Source organism: Vidua chalybeata, chromosome 4 (genome assembly GCF_026979565.1).
Source record: "Vidua chalybeata isolate OUT-0048 chromosome 4, bVidCha1 merged haplotype, whole genome shotgun sequence".
In the NCBI taxonomy this organism is placed as follows: domain Eukaryota; kingdom Metazoa; phylum Chordata; class Aves; order Passeriformes; family Viduidae; genus Vidua; species Vidua chalybeata.
Window position 1 is genome coordinate 69,976,485 of NC_071533.1, and position 19,560 is coordinate 69,996,044.

At 51.3% G+C, this 19,560-nt stretch overlaps 1 protein-coding gene across 6 annotated transcripts in view; it reads left to right on the forward strand.

The window, feature by feature from the left end:
• Positions 1 to 538: 538 nt before the first annotated feature.
• Positions 539 to 19,560, forward strand: part of RNF24 (ring finger protein 24) — a 29,329-nt gene continuing 10,307 nt past the window's right edge. The window contains exons 1-3 of one of the 6 annotated variants that reach the window (XM_053941515.1): positions 539 to 609; positions 8,793 to 8,875; positions 18,194 to 18,343. In XM_053941515.1, coding sequence (XP_053797490.1) covers positions 18,201 to 18,343 — 143 coding nt within the window. In that variant the 5' untranslated portion in view covers positions 539 to 609; positions 8,793 to 8,875; positions 18,194 to 18,200. Of the gene's footprint in view, positions 610 to 3,099; positions 3,152 to 6,101; positions 6,579 to 8,792; positions 8,876 to 15,735; positions 15,816 to 16,774; positions 16,871 to 18,193; positions 18,344 to 19,560 lie in introns of those variants that run through there. The other 5 variants (XM_053941514.1, XM_053941511.1, XM_053941513.1 and 2 more) reach the window with 5 other exon arrangements.

Genomic DNA, 19,560 nt, shown 5'->3' on the forward strand with positions numbered 1-19,560 from the left:
CTGCACTCGCTGCCACCCCGTCCTGTCCCCACCGCCACTTCATGTCCCCAAAGCCATCTCCTGTCTCCACAGCCCCCCGCTACACCATCCCCTTTCCCCAGTGCCACCCTGTCCCCAGTACCACCCCCTGCCACCCTGTCACTTTAAGTCCTCACTACACCATCCCCGTCTCCAGCGTCACTGCAGGTCCCCAATGCCTCCTTATGCCCCCACAGTCACTCCCTGGCCCCCGTCGACCCTCCGTCTGTCCCATCCCATCCCCGTGTCACCTCCTTTCGCTGTCACCCGTGTCACGCCCCATCACCTCTATCAGACCCCTCCCCGTCACCTTCCCCTGTCCCATCCCGCTCCCGTCATTCCTTGTCACTCCCCCGTGTCCCATCCTGTCCCCGTGTCACCCCTGTCCCCCCCCCCCCCCGCCATCGCCGTCCCCCTCCTGTCCCTCTCGCCCCGCCCCGTCCCCGCTGTCACCGCTCTGCGCACGCGCGGTGCGCGCGGCGAAGCCGTGCCCGGCTCCGGGGCGGGGCGGGGCGGGGCGGCTCCATCCGGGTCCTGCCCGGGCCGGGCGGTGCGGGCGGCGCGAGCCCCGGCGGGACAGCGCGGCGGCGGGTGAGTGAGTGCGGGGGGCGGGAGCCCCCTGGGGGGCCGGAGGACCGGAACCCCCCCCCCCGAGCGCCCGTGTGGGGGGGCGGGGACCCCCCCCCCCGGGGACCCCCGTGTGGGGTGGGACCCCTCCCTGTGCCTTGTTCTGTGGGGAAGGGACCCCTCTCCATCCCCGCTGTGTGCCTGGGATGCCTTCCCTGTGCACCCCTCTGTGGGGCGGGGTCCGTCTTGCAGCTCCTCTTTGGGCAGGACCCTACTTGTGTGCCTTGTTCTGTAGGGATGGGACCCTCCTCCAGCCCTTCTGAGCGGTGGCACCTCTCCCTGTGCCTTGTTCTGTAGGGATGGATCCCTGCTCTATCCCTGTGCCTTGTTCTGTGGGGCAGGGTCTGTTTTCCAGCCCTCTGTGGGGCAGGGTCCTCTCTCTGTGCCCTGTCCTATGGGACAGGGCTCCTCCTCCATCCCCCCTGTGGGGCAGGGGCACCCCCTCCTCAGCAGCTCCCACGGGGGACAGGGTCTCTCTCTCTCTCTCTGCTCCACAGTCCCCTCTGGGGCAGGGATCTCCACAGGGCAATGGAGCAGCCCCCACGTCCGTGCAGACCCCTAAGGGGGCACTCTCAGGGGTCTGGGCTGTGCTCTTGGGGTGTCTGGCTGCACTATAGGGCTTGTGGGGGCAGAGGGGACAGCCCAGAGGCTGGAGCCATGGGCTGGGACTGCATCACCCCGGAGGGATGGAGGAGGGGGCTGGGGCAGCACAAAGGGACAGGGGACATGTCCCCATCCTGCCTGGACCCCTTCATGAGGGGGAGCTCCTGAGGGTCTCACCCCACGCTGGGCTCAGGGTCCCCAGGTCACCTCTGTTCCCAGTAGCCGCTGGCTTGGAATCAGACACGTCCCCTTGCTTTCCTGGGGCCGAGACAGGACGCTGCGGGTTTCTTCTGCTTTAAAAGAAAACCGAAAAAAAAAAACCAAAAAAACCGCCACCCAGAAATGGGAAAAGCTGCTTTTTTGGAGTTACACTGGGCTGCTGTTCCTGCCGTGCCGGCACGTCCGTACCCTCCCTGCTCCCGCCGCTTTGGCAGGGGACCTGCGTGGGACCCTGGGGACTGGAAACCGACGGGTAAAAATGCAGCTCCTGCGGTTTGGGGTTTTGTTTTTTTTTTTTTTTTTTGTGTGTGTTTGTTTGTTCAGTTCAGCCTGTCTTTGTCTTCGCCGGGGTGCACGGAGGAGAACACGCGTGGGTCTCGGTCACCCCACGAGCTGCGCCGGCTCCGTCGGATGTGCCAGCGTGTGTGTCTGGGGCTTGCTTCCCCCCTCCCGTGCACACCTTTGGCAGGAGGCTTGGATGACATCTTGCTCTGGCACGCTCCTCGCCTTTGATCTCGAGTTTCCTGCCATGGATAACGTGTTCGGCAACACGCGAGCCCGGCTCCGCAGCTGCCGGGGAGGGCGATGCGGGTGCCTCCTCCTCCTCCTCCTCCTCCTCCTTCTCCTTCTCGTCGTCCCGGTTTTCCCCAGCTGGCTCCTGCCTACAGCTCCCGGCTTTCCTTTGTTTCGGGTGCCGCCAGGACGGGCTCTCACAGCCCAAGGATGCTCTGAACGGAGCAAAGCCAAGCACAAAAAGACACCTCCCCCCCATCCCTTTGTTTCCAGGCGTTTGCGGGTTCAGCTGGTTTTTACACGGCGGCTATTCATGAGCCCAGGCAGATAAACCCGACTACTCAATGTCTCTCGTTTTTTTTTTTCCATTCTGAGTTATTTTGGGTGCTTTAGTTTGCAGGGAGCACATCCCGGCTGCAGGCTGTGCCAGAGGGATGCAGCAGCTTTCTGGGAACGGGGTGAATTTGCCAGAAGCATAACTGGAACATCTCGTGGTTGTCCTCTGGTGTCCTCATCACATCTCCTCTGGTGAGCAGAGCCATAAGCTCTCAGCACCACACTGAAATCTGGGATCACCAGCCCTTCTCCTGGGAGGACTCTGATCCTGGTTTGCAAGACCCACTGCCAGCAGCAGCTTTAGGGACAGAGGAAGGTGAACAAAACCCAGGCCCGTGCTCAGCAGTGATGGCTGAAATCAGCCTTTTTTAAAAAAAATATATCCTTGACTTTACAGGAAGCAAAATATTATTTTAAGTTAAGTTAATATTATTAAGTTCTAATATTATTATCATCATCATTATTTTTTAGATTCCTACTGCTGTTTCATTTCCCTCAGGTGTTGGGTTTAATAGCGAAACCATCATCTGAATTCATTTGAATGCCATTTTTTTTTTACACAACAGATGTACACAAAGCACCTTAAGCGTGTCAAACGGCCCCTGAGTAAATCATGTTGTTTGCTCTATTACTTTATTCATACAGGTTTGATGCTCCAGCTGATGCATCTGGAGTGCTGTGCCATCTGGAGCAAAAATTAAATACAAATTTGGCCCCTGGCCTGGAAAAATAACAACCCCGTGCCCCACTAATAATCAGCAGTGGAAGGATAGAGCCCCTGACAGAAGAACTGCTTGGGGGCAATGTGGAAGGAACCCAAAATGCACTAATTGAGGTATTTAAAATGTATTTTAAAAGGGAAAAGGAATGCTTCCAGCCCCATGTGCCAGAAGCAGGCAGGAGCAATGATGTGATCCCGTTACCAAGTCATGGGGCTGATGCTGGCAGATGACAGTCCTGATCCTGAGCGGGTGGTGGAGCTGCTGGAGGTCTGTGTGGTTGGTGATTTCCCACATCTCCCAGCCTTGCTGCTGAAGGAAATCCCCTCCACAACCTCCCACAACCTCTGTTCCCCCAGTGCTCGGTTCAGGTTTGCTGATTTTGTCCCGTTGGTCACCAAGGCTGGGTTGGACACTCCAGGTCTGCTGGCATTGCTGTTTGGTCAAAGGCTGTCTCAGATTTGGGGAGAACAAGATGTGGAGGTGGGTCAGCTCTGCTGGAACTTACTGCTTGTGCATCCCAGGCTCAGATGCAGTCGCCTCCAGGTGTGACTGGAGATAACTGTGATGGACCAGCTGTGAAGGACACCTTGGGGTCAGCGTGCTCTGAATGTTGTAGGATCTGTTGGACCTTCAGATGAGGAATATTGGGAACATGGGAAATAAGGTGATGGCTGCTGGTTGCTGCCACTGTTCTTGGCTGGAGAGTGGTTCTAGCCCTGTCCTGGGGGAAAGGCAGGGAGAGGACGAGGATTCCATGGCAAGGAAGCAGCAGAGCTGCTCAAGACTATGGATCTGAACCAAGCCTGGAGGTTCTACCCAAGAAGAGCCAACTTCCAGCTGCTTCCTGGACTAAATGATGTGTGGGATTACAGGAGGATGTCTGGCTTTGCAAGGAGAGCTTTTGTGCTTCTGGACCATCTCACCACGCATTCCCCCTTGGGTCACCCCTCCCAGTGACCTGCTATCACCTCCACTTGGGCTGTGTGGCAGAAGAGGTGTTGTGGGTGATTCACTCCCAGCCATAAAACAACACTTGGATGTGGAAAAGGTGGAGAGAGGTACAGCTGGTGCTCGTTTCCTGTTCCCACCACCTGCACCTGGAGTCTTCTGCCTTGGGATGACAGAGCTGAGACGTGGTCCTCCCTCACCTTGCCAGGCTCCTGCTGCACAGTGAACCCAAACAAGCCCATCCTTGGGGCCAGGGCAGGAGGTGCAGATCCTTCTGGTGGTCCTCAGCCAATTTGGACCGTTGGTGTGGAAGCCTGGAGGGTGTTTTTTGGGGTGAAAGCTTCCCGGGTCTCAGCAGTGGTTGGTGTGCCCGAGCTGGGTTTGTTTGTTTTCGTTCCTGCAATCATTCCCCTTAAAGCTGAGTGTTGTTGACACAAGATAAGATCTGCCGTCACAGCCATTCCCTCCGCTGTCACTGTTGCCCTGGAACCACTCAGACTGAGTTTGGGAGTGGCCGTCCTGCCGTGCCCGTGTCCCCACCCCGAGTCGCTGACAGGGCTCTAAAGCGGCATCAGTGATGATGTGATACCGGGCTTAACTGCAGCGAGCCCAGTCATCGCCTGGGCCCGGCGGGGCCGCTCCTGCCTTGAGGAATGCCAGCCATCCCATGGAAAACGCGCTTCAGGAGAGGATCCCAGCCCACGTGGTTTTGCTACAGCCATGGGCAGTGGTGATTTGCTTCCTGTCCTGAGGGATGGGAGAGCCTTGACACTGACAGTGGGCTGGAGCAGGGCCTGTTCCTCCATCCCGGGATCACTGCGGTCACTGCGGTCACTGCTGGAGGTGGAGCTGCATCATTTTTGGATGCTGTTCCCTCTCGAACAGTAACACAGGGAATGTGTCATTTTTCTACTTGTCTGGCATGTTTAAATTCCATCAAAGAAGAAAAAACAGTCGTGAAGGGTTCCAGCCACATGTGGAGGGCTCCTGTGTCCTGCTCACAGACGGATGCAGTGCTGAAGGGATGGCGAGAGGAGACGAGCCCGGCTCTAATGCCAATGAGTGGATGGGCAGCAGGAGCTCATGGACCAAATTAGCTGGAAGCAGCTGGCTTAGTGTAGCTGAATGCTGTGAGGTCTCACGTTGCTCCAATGCTGGAGCTGCAGCTGGATCAGGCTGTGGGAAAAGCAGAGACATCGAGAAACAGGAGGAGCAGTGAAGGCAGGGTGGCGGGAAGCCTAGGTAGGGATGTCCTGCTTTTTCTGCTTCATCTTCAGGACTGTGAGTGTGAGGAGCAAGAAAGAATGACTTCTCCAGGCTTATTTTGGCTTTAGTTTTGTTTTTGGGTGGGTTTGCAGGACACCAAGACTGCTGAAGAACCTGGATTCGCCTGGCTTCGAGGGGGAAAAGGATCTTTGCATGGGATAATTCTGGAGGCCCAACCTAAGTTTGAGGGACAGCATGCTAGCCAGGTCCTTCAGTGTGCTGTGTCCATGAAGGCAGGGGATGGAGATCCATGTGGCAGCACAGCCACAAGGGTTATTGATGTGTTGGAAACCATGAAAGCCCCTGAGAATGGCCACGTAGGAATTGGGACTTCTCCAAAAAGGTGATGGGATTGATAACCTAACTGAAGTGCACCTGCACCAACACCCACAGCGTGGTCACCAACAGGAGAAGGATCTGGAAACCACTGTGCATCAGGAAAGCTGTGACATGGTTGCCAGCACAGAGTCATGTGGGATGACTCAAACAAATGGATTGCTGCAGTGGATGGGGATAACTTTCCATGATTTACCAGCAGCCCTGGCTAACTGGGAGGTCCCAGCTGACTGGAAGTGAGCAGATGTGACACACAGCTACAAGAAGGGCAGGAAGGAGGATTTTGGGAACTACAGGGCTGTCAGTCAAGTGACAGGAGCAGATCACCCTGAGTGCCCTCACACAGCACCAACAGGGCAGTCAGAGGGTCCGGAGCAGCCAGTGTGAGTTTGTGACATACAGGTCCTGCCTGACCAACCTGATCTCCTTCTGTGACAAGGTCACCTGTTTTGGTGGAGGAAGGAGGGGCTGTGGGTGTGTCTTTCTGGACTTTGGCAAGGCCTTTGACACCACCTTTTCGTGGCAGGGGCTGAAGTCACCGTCCCTGGAGGGATTTAAAAGCCGTGTAGAAGTGGCACTTGGGAACATGGGTTAGTGAAGGCCTTTGAGTGCTGGGTTAGCAGCTGGACTCGATGGCCTTAGAGGGCTTTTCCAACCTAAACCATTCCATGATTCTGTGATTTTATTATCCCCTCAGAGGATTAATCCCACCACTAATGCAGCTTTTCACTCGCAAAGCGCTTTAGAGGAAGTTGTGCCAGGAGAGTGCTTGGAGAGAGAAACTGAAAGTGCTGAGCAGGAGGCAGCTGCCCTCCTGATTCCAGCTTCTCCTAGCCTGTGCAGTAGGAGTGGGTTTCCCAGTTTCTTGGTTTCTGGAGTATTTCGGGGAAAACACAAGAGCTCCGTGACCGTGCAGCTTCCCAGGCGTGAAACCAGGGCATTTCAGCTCTCCCATTGGTCCACTGAAATCCAGGAGGAGCAGCCCGGCAGGTAAGAAAGTGGGGGAAGCCAAATTACCCATCAGAATTGGGTTGGAGGGATCAGAGTCTCCCATCCGACAGCTTCAACAAACCCACCCGAGTGGATCGGTGCCTCCTGCTGACCGGGACTCTCGGATTTTAGGGACCGAGTTAAACTTCTCTCCACGCAGAGCTTTGTCCCGAGCCGGTAAATATTTCCTCGGCGCTTTAACGACTCCCATTTTCCTATTGTTCCCTGTAAAAACCCTTCGCCAGGCTGGGCTTCCCCCGAGGCAATTTCCTGGCTCTGCTCAAACGAAGCTGCAGGGTTGGGGTTTTTCTTTCGCTTTTTAGTTGGGAAGTGTTGGATGACAACCCGGTGTTTTGCTCTCGGCGTGTGAGATAAAAGATAAGGCTTTTGGAGGCTGTGGCAGTGGTGGCCATCTGAAGTGGGATGGGATTGTGTGGTGTTGGGTGGTTTGAGGGCTGAATTGGGATGAGCTGGCTGGAGCCTGTCTGGTGGTGCTCTTGTGGGTTGGGTGTCTGTCAGCTGAGCCCAGCACCCCAATCTTGCTTGACATTCATACCAAAACACCCTCACCGTTGTGCTGAGCGTTGTTTGGGGGCGGCACTTTGGGAGTAAAAGCAGGAAAAACGGATCATTTTCTCAACTGTGGCTTTGCCTGAGGGATGCTGAGCTGTTGTGTGCTTCTGACCGTCCTTGGGGCTTCCTCCTTGTATCTCCTCCTCCCAAAGCATCTTCCCCAGGCAGCTGCCAGTGATGCAGCGGGAGGAACAGGTCGAGGAGGTGATGGGAAAGGCCTGGGATGTGTTGCCGCCAGGGGGGAGGGATGGAGCTGCAGACAAGCCTGACATCAGGTGGTTTATTCCAGCCTTCGATGCTAAAGCTGGGAGCAGGAGTGTTGTAGGGAGTTGGGAGATGGGTCTGCAATGGGGATGGTGGGTATTCTTCCAAAGCCAAGGGAGAATTTGTGCCTGAAGACTAAAAATTACACTGTCCTCCAGAAAAGTGGGCTGGAGAAGAGGGATTCTGCTGCCATCCTTTCAGGCACCTCCAAAAGGAAGGGTTTTAAGACAAGCTGATGAAATTGGGGCCTTGTTTGTACTGAGGTTGGAACTTGAGCCTCTTTAGGTTTCTTTTTTGAATGGAATGTAAAAGAGGAAAGAAGTAAGCACTGACAAAAGTTTAGTTTCTTTCTTAGAAAACATCTGTTTTCTAACAAAAGTTGTTTTTCTTCTCCAAAGGATCCCCTGAATCCTTTCTGCTTCCTTTAGGTTTGATTTATCTATTGATGTTCTGAGCTGGAACATCCAACTTAGTAGCAAACTGCTTGATATCAAACCCCAGATTGCACATTGCCTGCTTCATCTTCTAAATCAAATAATTGATTCTTCAATATTATGAGTCACTCATTGTGAGGGTAGCAGCAGATCCCAGTCTGTTTCCATGAGGGTGTCACATTATATTTTCCTTATTAACCCAGGTCCTTACCACAGAGCTGTGTGGAAGAAGGCTGCTGCATAGCTGGGCACAACTTAGGTTTTGTTGCTCAGAGATTTTTCTCTTTTTTCTTATTATTAAAATGATGTTTTCCTAGGCCAATGCAGAACAAGTCAGGTGGTTGGGATGGATTTTTTTTTTAGCTGAAGCATCCATTTCCATAAGAGTTGGAGCCCAAATATGAGTTGTGAAGCCCTGGCAGGTTTCTTGCCCAGGATGGGATCCTGTCTTGAGCCTACTGTGGATGGAGTGATCAGGCTTGTCTTGGATACCCACATAATTCCAAACAATCCTCTGCAGCACTGGGTTGGAAATCCCCCTTTTCCACCCCAAAACCAGTCCTGATGCAGATTTCTCTGGGAGGACTCGCTGTGTGGCAGCCATCTCTGCGGGCTGCTCCGTGCTTTTGTTTACATCTGGTAGAAAACTTCTTAAATTTCCTGGCTAGGGAGTAATTCTAATCCCTTTCAATGAGATCAAGGGATTAGTGTCTCAGATGCTTATAAAATTGTGAGGATTAGCCAAGCCTCCCCCCCATTCTTTCTATGCCACGTAACGTCATCGCCGTGTTTTAAAAGGGGATCTCTCTGCTGTTACCAAGAGCTGAAGCAATTTCTGAGAGCCTCTGCGAATCCAAGCATTTAAAAACCATGTCTTCTTCCTCTCCCTTGCTCCCTCTGGATTTTTGTGCAATTTTTAGGGTGTTTTTCTCTTTTCTTCCAGCATCCCTGGTACCAAACCGCAGTAGCTGTTCAAGCAGATACGTTGGGTTTGTGTGGCTTGGCTGCGTTGCGGCGCCCGTGCAGGTAAGTAGGGAGCTGAGCCCAAAGTTTTCCTTCACAGAGACTTGCAAATTCCCATCTTGAGAGGACCAGGTCCCGAAAAAACGTGTTATTTCACGAGTTTGCCCCTCATTTCAAAGGATTTGGGCTTTTGTGGTCCATCCCCAGAGGGGTACGGCGCTTCTGGGCCGACGGGATGCTCTCACCCCAACTGTTGGGAGCAGGATGAAACTCCACACACCCACATTCCTGCATCCTCTTAATTACAACCTGCACTTTCATTAAGACTTGCTCCCTAACCAGCTGACAGAGAGGAGGGTTTAGTTCAAACCCTGTTGCCTCTCCCCGCGGGGCAGTTTTTAAATGCCTTTTCTCCTGGGTCGATGGCTGCGTGGTCACTTGACCTGTGTGAGCAAAGCAATCCCAAACCACCGAGTGGTAGGAGCTCGGAGCCAGGAATTCCTGGCCCCGACCCAGTAGAGTTTCAGAGGCGAGCTTTTAAATATATACAAAGACAAGCTCATAATTTCCACTCTACTAATGAGGCCACGGCGTTTTCATTGAAATGTGCCAATAGGCGCCGCGGTGGTATTTTAGCAGCCTTGTACTGTGAATCCAAATGTGATTTAACATGGCAGCCCCCGCAGAGCCGAGGAAAACCGGCTTCTCCCGCTGAATTTCAATGATGCTGCTCAGCAGCACCTCCCAAAAATCCCCTCCATGGTGGCACCTCTCCTTCTGTTTCATCCCGACAAAGCTTTCCCCCCCCCCTCCCCATGTTGGTGAAGGTGGGAATGGGTTGAAAGGGGATATTTAGGAGGGGAAAGTCTTAATTTAAAGCCTGGGTTTAACAGATGTGTGGCTGGCCGGTGCGAGGTGGCAATTTAATAACCGGGCTGGCCAGAAATATCATTAAATTGTAGTAAAAAAAATGGAACGTGAGGGCTCCAGACATTGTGTTCTCTCTTGACCTTTAAAAAGCCACTCAAAGCTGCCAGCCTGCTCGTTGCTAAGCCACCTCCTTAGTGCCACTCATATATTTTCCCTTCTAGTAGGCGATTCAGCACCCGGGAATTCATGGAGATCCAACAGTAAACTGTTACACGCCTGAAATTCCCACTGGTGGTTTTTTAGCTTTGTACCCTTGAAGCATTTGGAAAATATTTAGCACGTTTTGTTCAGTCAGTTGCAAGAAAAATGTAAATTTTAAGTAACTCACAAAAGTTGTTTGGTTTGCTTTGCTTTTTTTGTTTTTTTTTTTTTTTTTTTTAAACAAGCTGTGCATCAGCAGCACAGCTGTAAATTGGGGTTTTGCTTATTTAGGGCTCAATTTATGAGGAACCCCTGTAAGAAGCAGCATCCCTGGGCAAAGGAGGGGTGTGAGCAGGTGATGTTGAAAATTTACACCTAGCTGTCCATCACCTCCTGGTTACAGACCCCTGGGGTATGGGTACACCTGGATTTTAGAATCACAGAATCGTGGAATGGTTTAGGTTGGAGCATCAAGACCATCTCATTCCACCACCCTGCCATGAGCAGGAACACCTTCCACTAGACCAGGCTGCTCCAACATGGCCTTGAACATTTCCAGGGATAGGGAATCCACAGCCTCTCTAAACAACCTGTGCCAGTGCTTCACTAAGGTCTCTTCATTTTCTGCACCCCACTAAGGTCAGGCCACGATTCCAGGAGAACAGGGAAAAAGGATGATATCCCATGGCATCACCCTTGGTGCTGAGACTCTGTGACAGAGGAGGAGAGGCATTTGTTGGTTGGTGAATGTTTCTCTCCAAGCAGCTCACTTGACTGTGCAAGTGTGGCTGTGGAAAAGTTCCATTTTCCATTTCCAACTAAATTTTGAGGGGTTTTCCATCCTTGCAGCCACCTTTCTTTTGCCAATCCCATAGAGGTGAAGCAGTTTTTGTCCTGTTTCCATATAACTCCCAGGAGGCTTTTTTACTGGACTCTATAAAGTGTTGCAAAACCATTCCAGTCTCTGTTAGCAAGGGAGAAGGAATGATAAAAAATAATGCTCCCCTAAATCCCAGTACTTGAGTCAAAACCAGGAAAGGGTGGACTGTCTGTGCAGCTCATTTTTTGGAAGTATTAGGAAAAATTTGAAACAGCAGTGACGTGGCATTGGTGTGAATTCCCAGCAGGCTGGGGTTTGGGATTGTCTGGGTTTTCCTGAAACCTTTTTCAGGCTGTCAGGATTGTAAAATACAAACTTGACTGGATCAAAGTGGTCTCAGGGGAACGGCTGCTCCCTGGGATTTGTTTAGGGACTTTTTTCCCCGGTATCCAGTCACCAGCTTTTTCACCCTTTTCATCCACCTACCTCTTCTTCTTAATTTTTACCTCAAATATAAATGATGCAATTAAAAAGGGTCCACGGAGTGCATTCCTGAGGACTGAAACCAAGGATCCAGGAGCAGACAGCAGCAGCATAAAGAGGAATTCTTCCCTCTCTGGCCTCATGCTGCTTTTCCACCACAAGGCTTTACAGCCATCTGGATCCCCTTTCAGATTATGGCCCCCCTCACAAAAATCCATAACCTAGCAACCTTATTTAGTGTCAACGAGATCATTCTGCCTTCCTGTTCCCAAATTGTGCTTGGCTCCTCCAACTGCCTTTATAGGATGGCTGCTGGCAGCTGTGATCCCATCACTGGTTCAGGGTGCTCGTCTCCAGCAGGATTTTGTAGGATTATTGATCTCTTTGTGTTGCACTGATTTTTTTTTTTTTTTTTCCCCTCATTAAAGGAGCTTAGGAAATGGGGGGGGAAAGGGCTTTAGGAAGTTGTTTAATCCATCTGCTTCTCAGTATTAGTGTGCAGAGGGCAAGTCACTCTTCGGCTCCATGGAAAGTGATTGGTTTTGGTTCAGCCTGAAGACTACTTGATCAAAGTGGGATTTTTTTTTATTTCCAGATGTGGTATTTTGGGAGCCCCCATTGCTTCCCACAGCTCTGTGTCATCACCCAGGAATTTTCAAATTCCCTGGAGTGTTTAACACTAATTTCTCTGCTTTGACCCTTCAGCTGCGTAGGCTGTGTTTCGCATGGAGTTTCCAGTTTGTGTTCCCCAAGGAACCTGTTCATTGGGGAACACTGTGAACAAGGAAAACCTACCACAAATGAAGGTGGGAGATTATTCCCACTTGCCTGTGCTCTCATTGCTCTTTTTGGGCTAAAATACACCCAGATTTAATAATGTGTGTCCCACCACCATCAGCCCATATAGGGAAGTGGTGGCTCCTGCCTCCTCACCTCAGGAGTACAAAGAGGGCTGGGGGCAGGAGGAGCAGCAGCACATCCTTTCCCACCACCCTTTGGGGAGGAAGAGTGAGCTCACCAGGTCGTGACGTTGGAACTTTGTGCCAGGAAAAGGAGGGGAAAAATAATTACAAATCCCCAAGGCCAAAGGGGAAAAATGCTTCAAGTGTTATTTCATCTCCAAGCAGTGAATTGAGCTGTCCTTGGGCAGCTCGTGTGAGCCTTTCCGAGAGAGGCGCTGCCAGCTCTGCTTCAAACCCTCCTGGGAAGTGATTCCCAACTCTCATTCCTGATGGGAGCTCAAGCAGGGCTCTCCTCCAAACTCTGCTTCCCCCTCCTCCAGACTGTATTAAATCGTGCTATTGATTTTATTTTTTTTTTTTTTTCTATTTATTTTTGCCTGTTTTCCTGGAACTTGCAAAATCAGCCCTGAGCAAACCTCTGGTTTGCTTTTCCAACGGCACTGGGAAAAAGAACTTGACTTCACAGTGGGTGATGGGAGCTGCAGCTGACCCATTTCTGCACGTTTCTCTGCCAGTGGTAGCAAAAACATATTCACACTTAAAGGTTCTCTTCAGTTTTAAAGTTCTGGGATTGATTGTTTCTTCAGCTGTCTGGAATCAGAAGGACTTGCGGGAAATTGCAGCAGTACAGTTGTGCTGCCGGATGTTGCTTTCCTTAGACTTCCCTATTTTTTTCCAATTGCTTTGTCGTGTTGTCACATCACTTGCTGTGTCCCTTGCCCAGAGGCAGTGGAGAGGGTTAAGGTTTTGTTTTTGGTGTCAGCCAGCTGGGGAACACAGCCAGGAAATTTCCTGATTCCAGTTCAGAAAAAGCATCGGATCCGCTCTTAGGGAAGAGGGATCAAAGGTCCAAAGTGTTTTGTGCTTGGAGGTCAGTTTGCTTCCTCGGATGCCCAGGCGAACAACAAAAACCCACCAGCACTCCCAAGCCTCCAGGCAGCCAAAATGGGTGAAACAAATGGGTTTTGGTACTGTTTGACACCCAAAAGTTCTGTCTGTTGCTGTGGTGGTGCTGCATCACCCCAGCCAAGCTTTGCTGGATCCCAGTACAGCTCTGCCTGTGGTGTGAGGGACCTGTTGTGATGTTCCTTCTTCCCTAATCAACAACCCTGCCAAGCCTTGCACCATCCCTCACGCTCCTCCATTCCCTGCCAGGTTTGTGGAGTGAAGGATCTGGGCCAGGTTGGATGCTCGGAGCTGGCACTGGTTGCGGCATCCCCATGGTAGCGTCGTAGCTCTTTGAAATTGCACCATGCCAAGAGTTTTTGTTTTCCCCCCATGCTCAGTCCTGTTGTTCCTTGGTTTTGGACAGCAAAGGCCATCGCTCCTGGCTGGAGCAGCACTTGAGTTTTCCCCCCACTCCGTGCCAGGCAAAGGTGGTGCAGCTGCGTGGCATCTCAGGGGCGGCAGCGATGCTGGTTTGGGGTTGGCTCTGCAGCTGCCTGTGATTTTCCCATCGCCACGCTGCGGATCCTGGCGCTGGACCAGCTCCAGAGACGGAGCTGAAGGAAATTCCTTCCAGCTGCTTGAAGTCAGGGCTTTGCTTTGCTTTTGGGGTCCACGAGGGGGATTTTTTGCCTGCAAGTTAAACGAGGGTGTCTCTGGCTGCTGCTTCTTAACACCTGGAAGAATCTTTTTCTTTTAAATATTATCCTGTTAGTCATAGCCATTAAATAACCTTCCTCTTGTAGAATCATTCCATGGAAGAATACCCTGCTTTGCAACACAGCTTGGGCTGTTTCAGAAAGGTCTTGTCAGCTGCTCCCAGTTTAACTTTCAACCAGTTAATAACGCTTTTGGTTAAACCTGTCTGAAACACGTTGCGAAACGCCTTTGAAACTCGAGACGCCGTTCATGCCCGCTTGAAACCTTTCCCATCGATAAAATATTCCAGCTTGGAGTTTGGCCACGGCTTAGCATTCACTTTTCCCTGAGATTTGTGATTTCAGGCCTGCCTGTGTCTGGCTCCACTGGGTGTTTGAAGCTCCGTGTTTCCTGGAGATGGGTTGGCTTTGCCAGCCCAGCCGGTGGGATGCCCGGACCACCAGCTCCATCCAGTTAATGGCTGAGGAGATTCAGTCTGAGTTTGCTTTGAACCCCTGTGGAGAAAGTTGTTTGTCTTGAAAACATAAAGTAAATCCCTCTAAAAACAGGAGTTTATTTACAACAGCAGAGGCAGAAGCCACCACTCCACCCAGCATGTGGGCTGTATTTAGGTGTGAGGATGCACGGCACATGCATGGCCCCTTTATGCACTGATGTTATAAATAAATAATAATAAATTTTTTTAGAAAAGAACAAGCAGCTCCTTTTAATAAGTAAAACCCCAAGAAGGAGCACACAGTTCAAATCCATGTGGCAAAGCAGCAGGAAAGCAAAAATCTGCAGCTTTCAGCCCATGGCATTGCTTAAAGTGACATCCCTGTTGTCACCCCCTGGCTTCAGGGACTACAGCTCTGACTCACTCCCCTCCTCCTCCCTGCCTCAGTTTCTCTACCTATGAGAAGACAATTGCATCCTTTATTAATCCCTGTGAGATCTCCTGAGGAATGCTCTGGGTACGAGGTTGGCCCCAGTATTAAGGGCTTGCTGTGGCTCTAATGGGGATTAATTTGGGACTTGGCTCTGTGAGGTTTACCTTTCACAGCCCAACTGTAATCAAAGCCCTGCCACGCTGGAGCTCGCTGACCTGTGACACTCCCTTCCTTGGCTGGTCGATGGGCCATTAACCAGCACTTTGGCTTTTAATTAAAGCTGGGTTTTGTCCTCCTTGGAGAAACATGGATGTGCTTGGCCCCACGTAGCTGAGTCATTGGGGGGTGTAAGGAAGGAGATGTGGAGCTCAGGTTGTTCTGCCATTTGTGGCTCTCTGCATCCCAGGACAAGGAACCATTGTTCCTTGCTGGTTTTCACAGAATCATGGAATTACAGAATCATGGAGTGATTTGGGTTGGAAGGGACCTTAAAGACCATCCAGTTCTACCCCCCTGCCGTGGGCAGGGACACCTTCTACTATCCCAGGTTGCTTCAAGCCCCATCCAAGCTGGTCTTGGACATTTGCAGGGATCCAGGGGCAGGCACAGCTTCTCTGGACAACCTGTGCCAGTGCCCCCTTTTCTATGTGCAGCCTGTGTCCCCCATCCCAGAGGTTTCAGGGACCTACTGGGGGCCATGAATGCCCCAAAAGCATCATCTCCCTGCTCTGAGATGCTTTGACCATGGAGAGAGCAACAGGGAGGCTTTTGTTCTGCACCAGAAACTCTTCATCCTTCCTTATGGCTCCTTTTTTATTTCTTTTGGCTGCGCCCTTGCAAATCTGAAGCAGCTTAAAATACAGTTCCTCCCCTCCACTCCCCTTAAAAAAAAAAAAACAACCCCAAAGCTTGGCTGCTTGAAATCATCAGATTTCACTGGAGTCTTTTAAAGTTAACAGTTTCCTGGATCCTGGGCAGACTAACTGATTTTTCCCCTTTAACCTCCGTGTTTTTTGCTGTAACATTTCTCAGCTGTTGCAGCAGGAGGGAGGGAGGACCAGGGCAGCTCCAATGTGGAGAAGGTTATTTCACACGGGGGTTGGATGAATCTGGTGTGGGATTCCCTGGATTTGCTCCATTGGGAACAGAAGGGTTGTCCCCAGAAAGCTGAGCCCCCACGACATGGCTGGCAGGTAGGTCGTGGCTGCATTTGTGACACCCTTTTGGGGAAAAATATTAGGGAAATGGTTCCATTGGAGAGGACAGTGGGATGCTGGGGGTTGGTCTGAGCTCTGTTTCTGCTGACTGTTTATTTGCTGAGGGCTGTGATGGTTCCTAGCTGTGCTCATGGATGTGGGGACTGGTGCAAGAGCAGCACAGCTCAGGTGCATATGAGCATGAGGAATTTTTCTGGCTCGATGGGATTTGCTGCCCCAAATGCAGCTTTGGATGTTCCTTACCCACGGAATCTCTTAGTGGGATTGTTGAGAAGAGCATCACAAGTTAAAGGAGTTGTAAAGGAAAGAAAAGCTACAGTCCAGTGCTGGTTGGTTTTGTTGCCTGTCCTCCAAGAGTTGTTTCTCCTTCCTTGCAAAAAGTCATCTGGAGCTTCCCCAGACTGAGGACGTTTCTCTCCCGGTGGTTGAGGAGCTGGAGGCTTGGCCAAAGGCAGTGATTATCAGCACGAGCCTGAGGGCGAGGTGGGGCAGCGTCCTCCAGCTGAAACGCCCTCATGCCACCAGTGTGACCGAGGGAAGCCCCTGACCCGTCCCAAATCCCTCTGACCCAGCGGGACTGAAACCCAAACCCAGCCCTGCGACGCCGAGCTGCGCATTAACTCCGCCGGAGCTGGGAACAAAGGTTTGGGGGCTGGATTGGGCTTTTTAAAATTTATTTGCAAAGCAAACCAGCTCAGCTGAGCGGAACAGGCGTCGGTGGAGGAGCGTGAGCTGCTGGGTGGTTGCTGGGCTATAAAATCCCATCCCCACCAGCGCTGGCAGGGGGATGTGCCGGCTCCCCGAGCTCTCGTAGCGTTTCCACGTTGGCCAGGAGAGGTTCTGAACATGCGTGTTGGTCTCTGGAGGCTTTAATCAAATCCAGGCTTTACCAGAAATCGCCTCGAAACTTCCAGCGAGCTGAGGAAACTGAAAGCAGCCGGAGCAGGGAGGCTCCCGGGCGGGTGTCTGGGGCTGGCAGGGATGTTGCCTTCAGCAAGGGGATAGTCCCGGTGAGGCAGCCGGGATGAGAGGTGAGTCTGCTCCCCGTGGGAAGCCAGAGGAAAGCCCACCGGGTTTGGCAAAAAAAGGGCCTGAAGGGGAAAGGAGATTTGGGAATGAGGATGCTGCTTGAGGGGACACTCAGAGGACACTTGGATTTTGGAGCATTGCTCCCTGGCATGTGTGGGTTCAGATCCTGCGGTTTCCCCACTGTCTTCCCACCCTGTGCAAAATGAGGAGCTGTGCAATTACTGGAAAACTCCCCGCTCCAGGGGAGGCTTTTGTTATCCCTCTGTGATTTTATTTGGGAAACAGGGCTCAGACTGCAGGTACTTTCCTTGCTTGTAAAACTTCATCGCACGTTGCTCTCCCGTGGACAGAAGGGAAAACAAGGTGTATTTTTAACTTCCTTTTCTAAGCTGGGGGCAGGGGAACTTTATGCCTGGCCAGCAACAGTTGTGATCATCTGAGGGCAAACGGTTCAGAAAATGATAGGAAGATAAGAGATAATAAATAAGAGCAATTAAAATCCTGGGGGAGAGGATTTGCTGAAATCGTTATCCCAGACAGCTGCTCGGGGTTTAGTTGGGGCTCTCCAAGGGAAGGGAGGTTTTGGTCACGGGTCCCAGACGTGGGACATGACAGCCAAAATTGCTGCCTCTTCCTCTTGGCCGCCTGTTCGCTGGTGCCTCGGGGCTTTCCTGGGGGGAAGGAGCCTGGGGCTGTGCTGAGGAGTAAAGCTGAAACCTGCAGAAGTGCTCTTAAACCACCAAACCTGCATCTCAGATGGGAAAACAAACAAAGCCTCCTTTACAGAGTCCATAGTCTCCCCATAATTTCTCTCAGCAGCACTGCTGTTTGTCCTGGGAATGTTCTTGTTCTCTTCCTTTTCATCTTTGATTATTTTGGTGGGGGATTTCTGTGGAATGAGGAGTCAGAAACCACTGGAGGGGAAGGGAAGGCAAACTTGCCTTGCTCCAAGGCTTCCTGGCTGCTTGCAGTATTTTTACCAAGTTACTGTGGGGTTTGAGGGACGCTGGCTGCAGCTGGGGCTGCTTGGATGCAATTCCTGCCGTCCATCTCATCCAGTGTTTTAACTTGAAGGATGATGTGTGAAAGGAAAAGAGCTGGAGGAGAAGCTCACAGTGGGAAAAGGACAATCCCAGCCCCAGCTGATGCAGCCCTGCTTTGTTTTCAGGGTTACCAAGATGGGAACTTGGTTTTGGACAAGGAAAGGGGGGGGATGAGTGAGAAGTCATCTCCAGCCCCCTCCACATCCATTCAGGGGACCACTGGTCTGCACAGTGCATCCCTAAGGAATGTCACATCCATGTGTTTTCTCCCTGTCTCCACAGCCTACCCATGAGCTCAGACTTCCAGCATTACAGTTTCAGGATGCCGAACATCGGGTTCCAGAACCTTCCTCTCAACATATACATCGTGGTTTTCGGCACAGCCATCTTCGTCTTCATCCTCAGTTTGCTCTTCTGTTGCTACTTGATCAGGTAAGGGAATATTGTAAGGGAATGTTCCCCAAGAGCTTCCCTGCTTCCAGGCCCATCACTGATCCCTCCATCCCAAAAAGAGGATGGCAGCACCTTATTTCCTTGGCACCACCAATTCCCTTGACACATCTTGTGCCAACCTGATGTCCCACAAAGCAGTCACATTATCCACTTAAAACCAGGAGACACACGTTTGCTGATAAAGGTATGGAATTGTGGTCAGCTTCTCAGAAAACCTGGAAAGGGATGTTTCATGGTCCCTGCTTTCTGCTTAATGTTTCAACACATTTCCCTCTGTAATGAGTAACTCATGTCCTGCGTGCCTAAGGAATGTTTAATACCTGCTCCGTTGCTTATTGAACACAAATTGCTCCTTCAACGGCACAGTTTGGAGATTAATGATGCAGAGTTGATGTGTTAATCTTGAGCAATGGGGGAGCAGGATGGCAGGGTTAAAGGCTGTTCCAGTTTGGGGCTTGTTTTAATTATTTTATGGGCCATTGGGGAGATTGTTGGGCCGCTAATTGAGAGGAGAAACTTCCTGACAGAGGGAAAATGAGGCAAGTGGGGAAAAACCACAGTGCCTGAGAATCGAGGTGGTGATGGAGACGAGTTGTGCTGATAACCCAAGATGGGTGGCTGGCTGTGCTTCAACCTGTGCCTGGGAGCAGAGGTCATCATTCTGCTAGCAATGGTAGCCAAAATTCTGCATTTCCAGTGCTCTCCTCTCCAGCTTTTCCATCCCTTTTCCTTCCCCTCTGTCTTTCCAGCTGGCCTCAGCTCCCTGAAAGCTGTGCTTGCATCACATCCCTTCCCTGTGTTCCTGTAAAACAGGTACCCAGTCTCTCCTTGCGCCACAGCAGCCAGTCACACCAGGTTACCTATCCAGAGGGTGTTGAAAATATTTTATCCTGCTCTTGTAGACCAGGAAAGCGAGATTTCAATGTCAACCTTCTAAATACTTGATCATTTCCACCCATTTTCAGTTCTGTATGAAGCAAAATCTTGCAGATGAGCCCAAACCCAGGTTTACCAGGTGATTTGGGCTGCTTGGGCACCATATCTTAATTTTTTTTCCCACAATTATGAAAATTATGTTTTGAATGTGTATGAAAATAGACCTGAGGTGTTCAGAGGGCTCAAGGACTTGTTTTGCTCAGGTGGAGCTTGAGTCTATATGGCTCACTTAGAAAATTGCAGAGGTGTTTGGCCTTTGA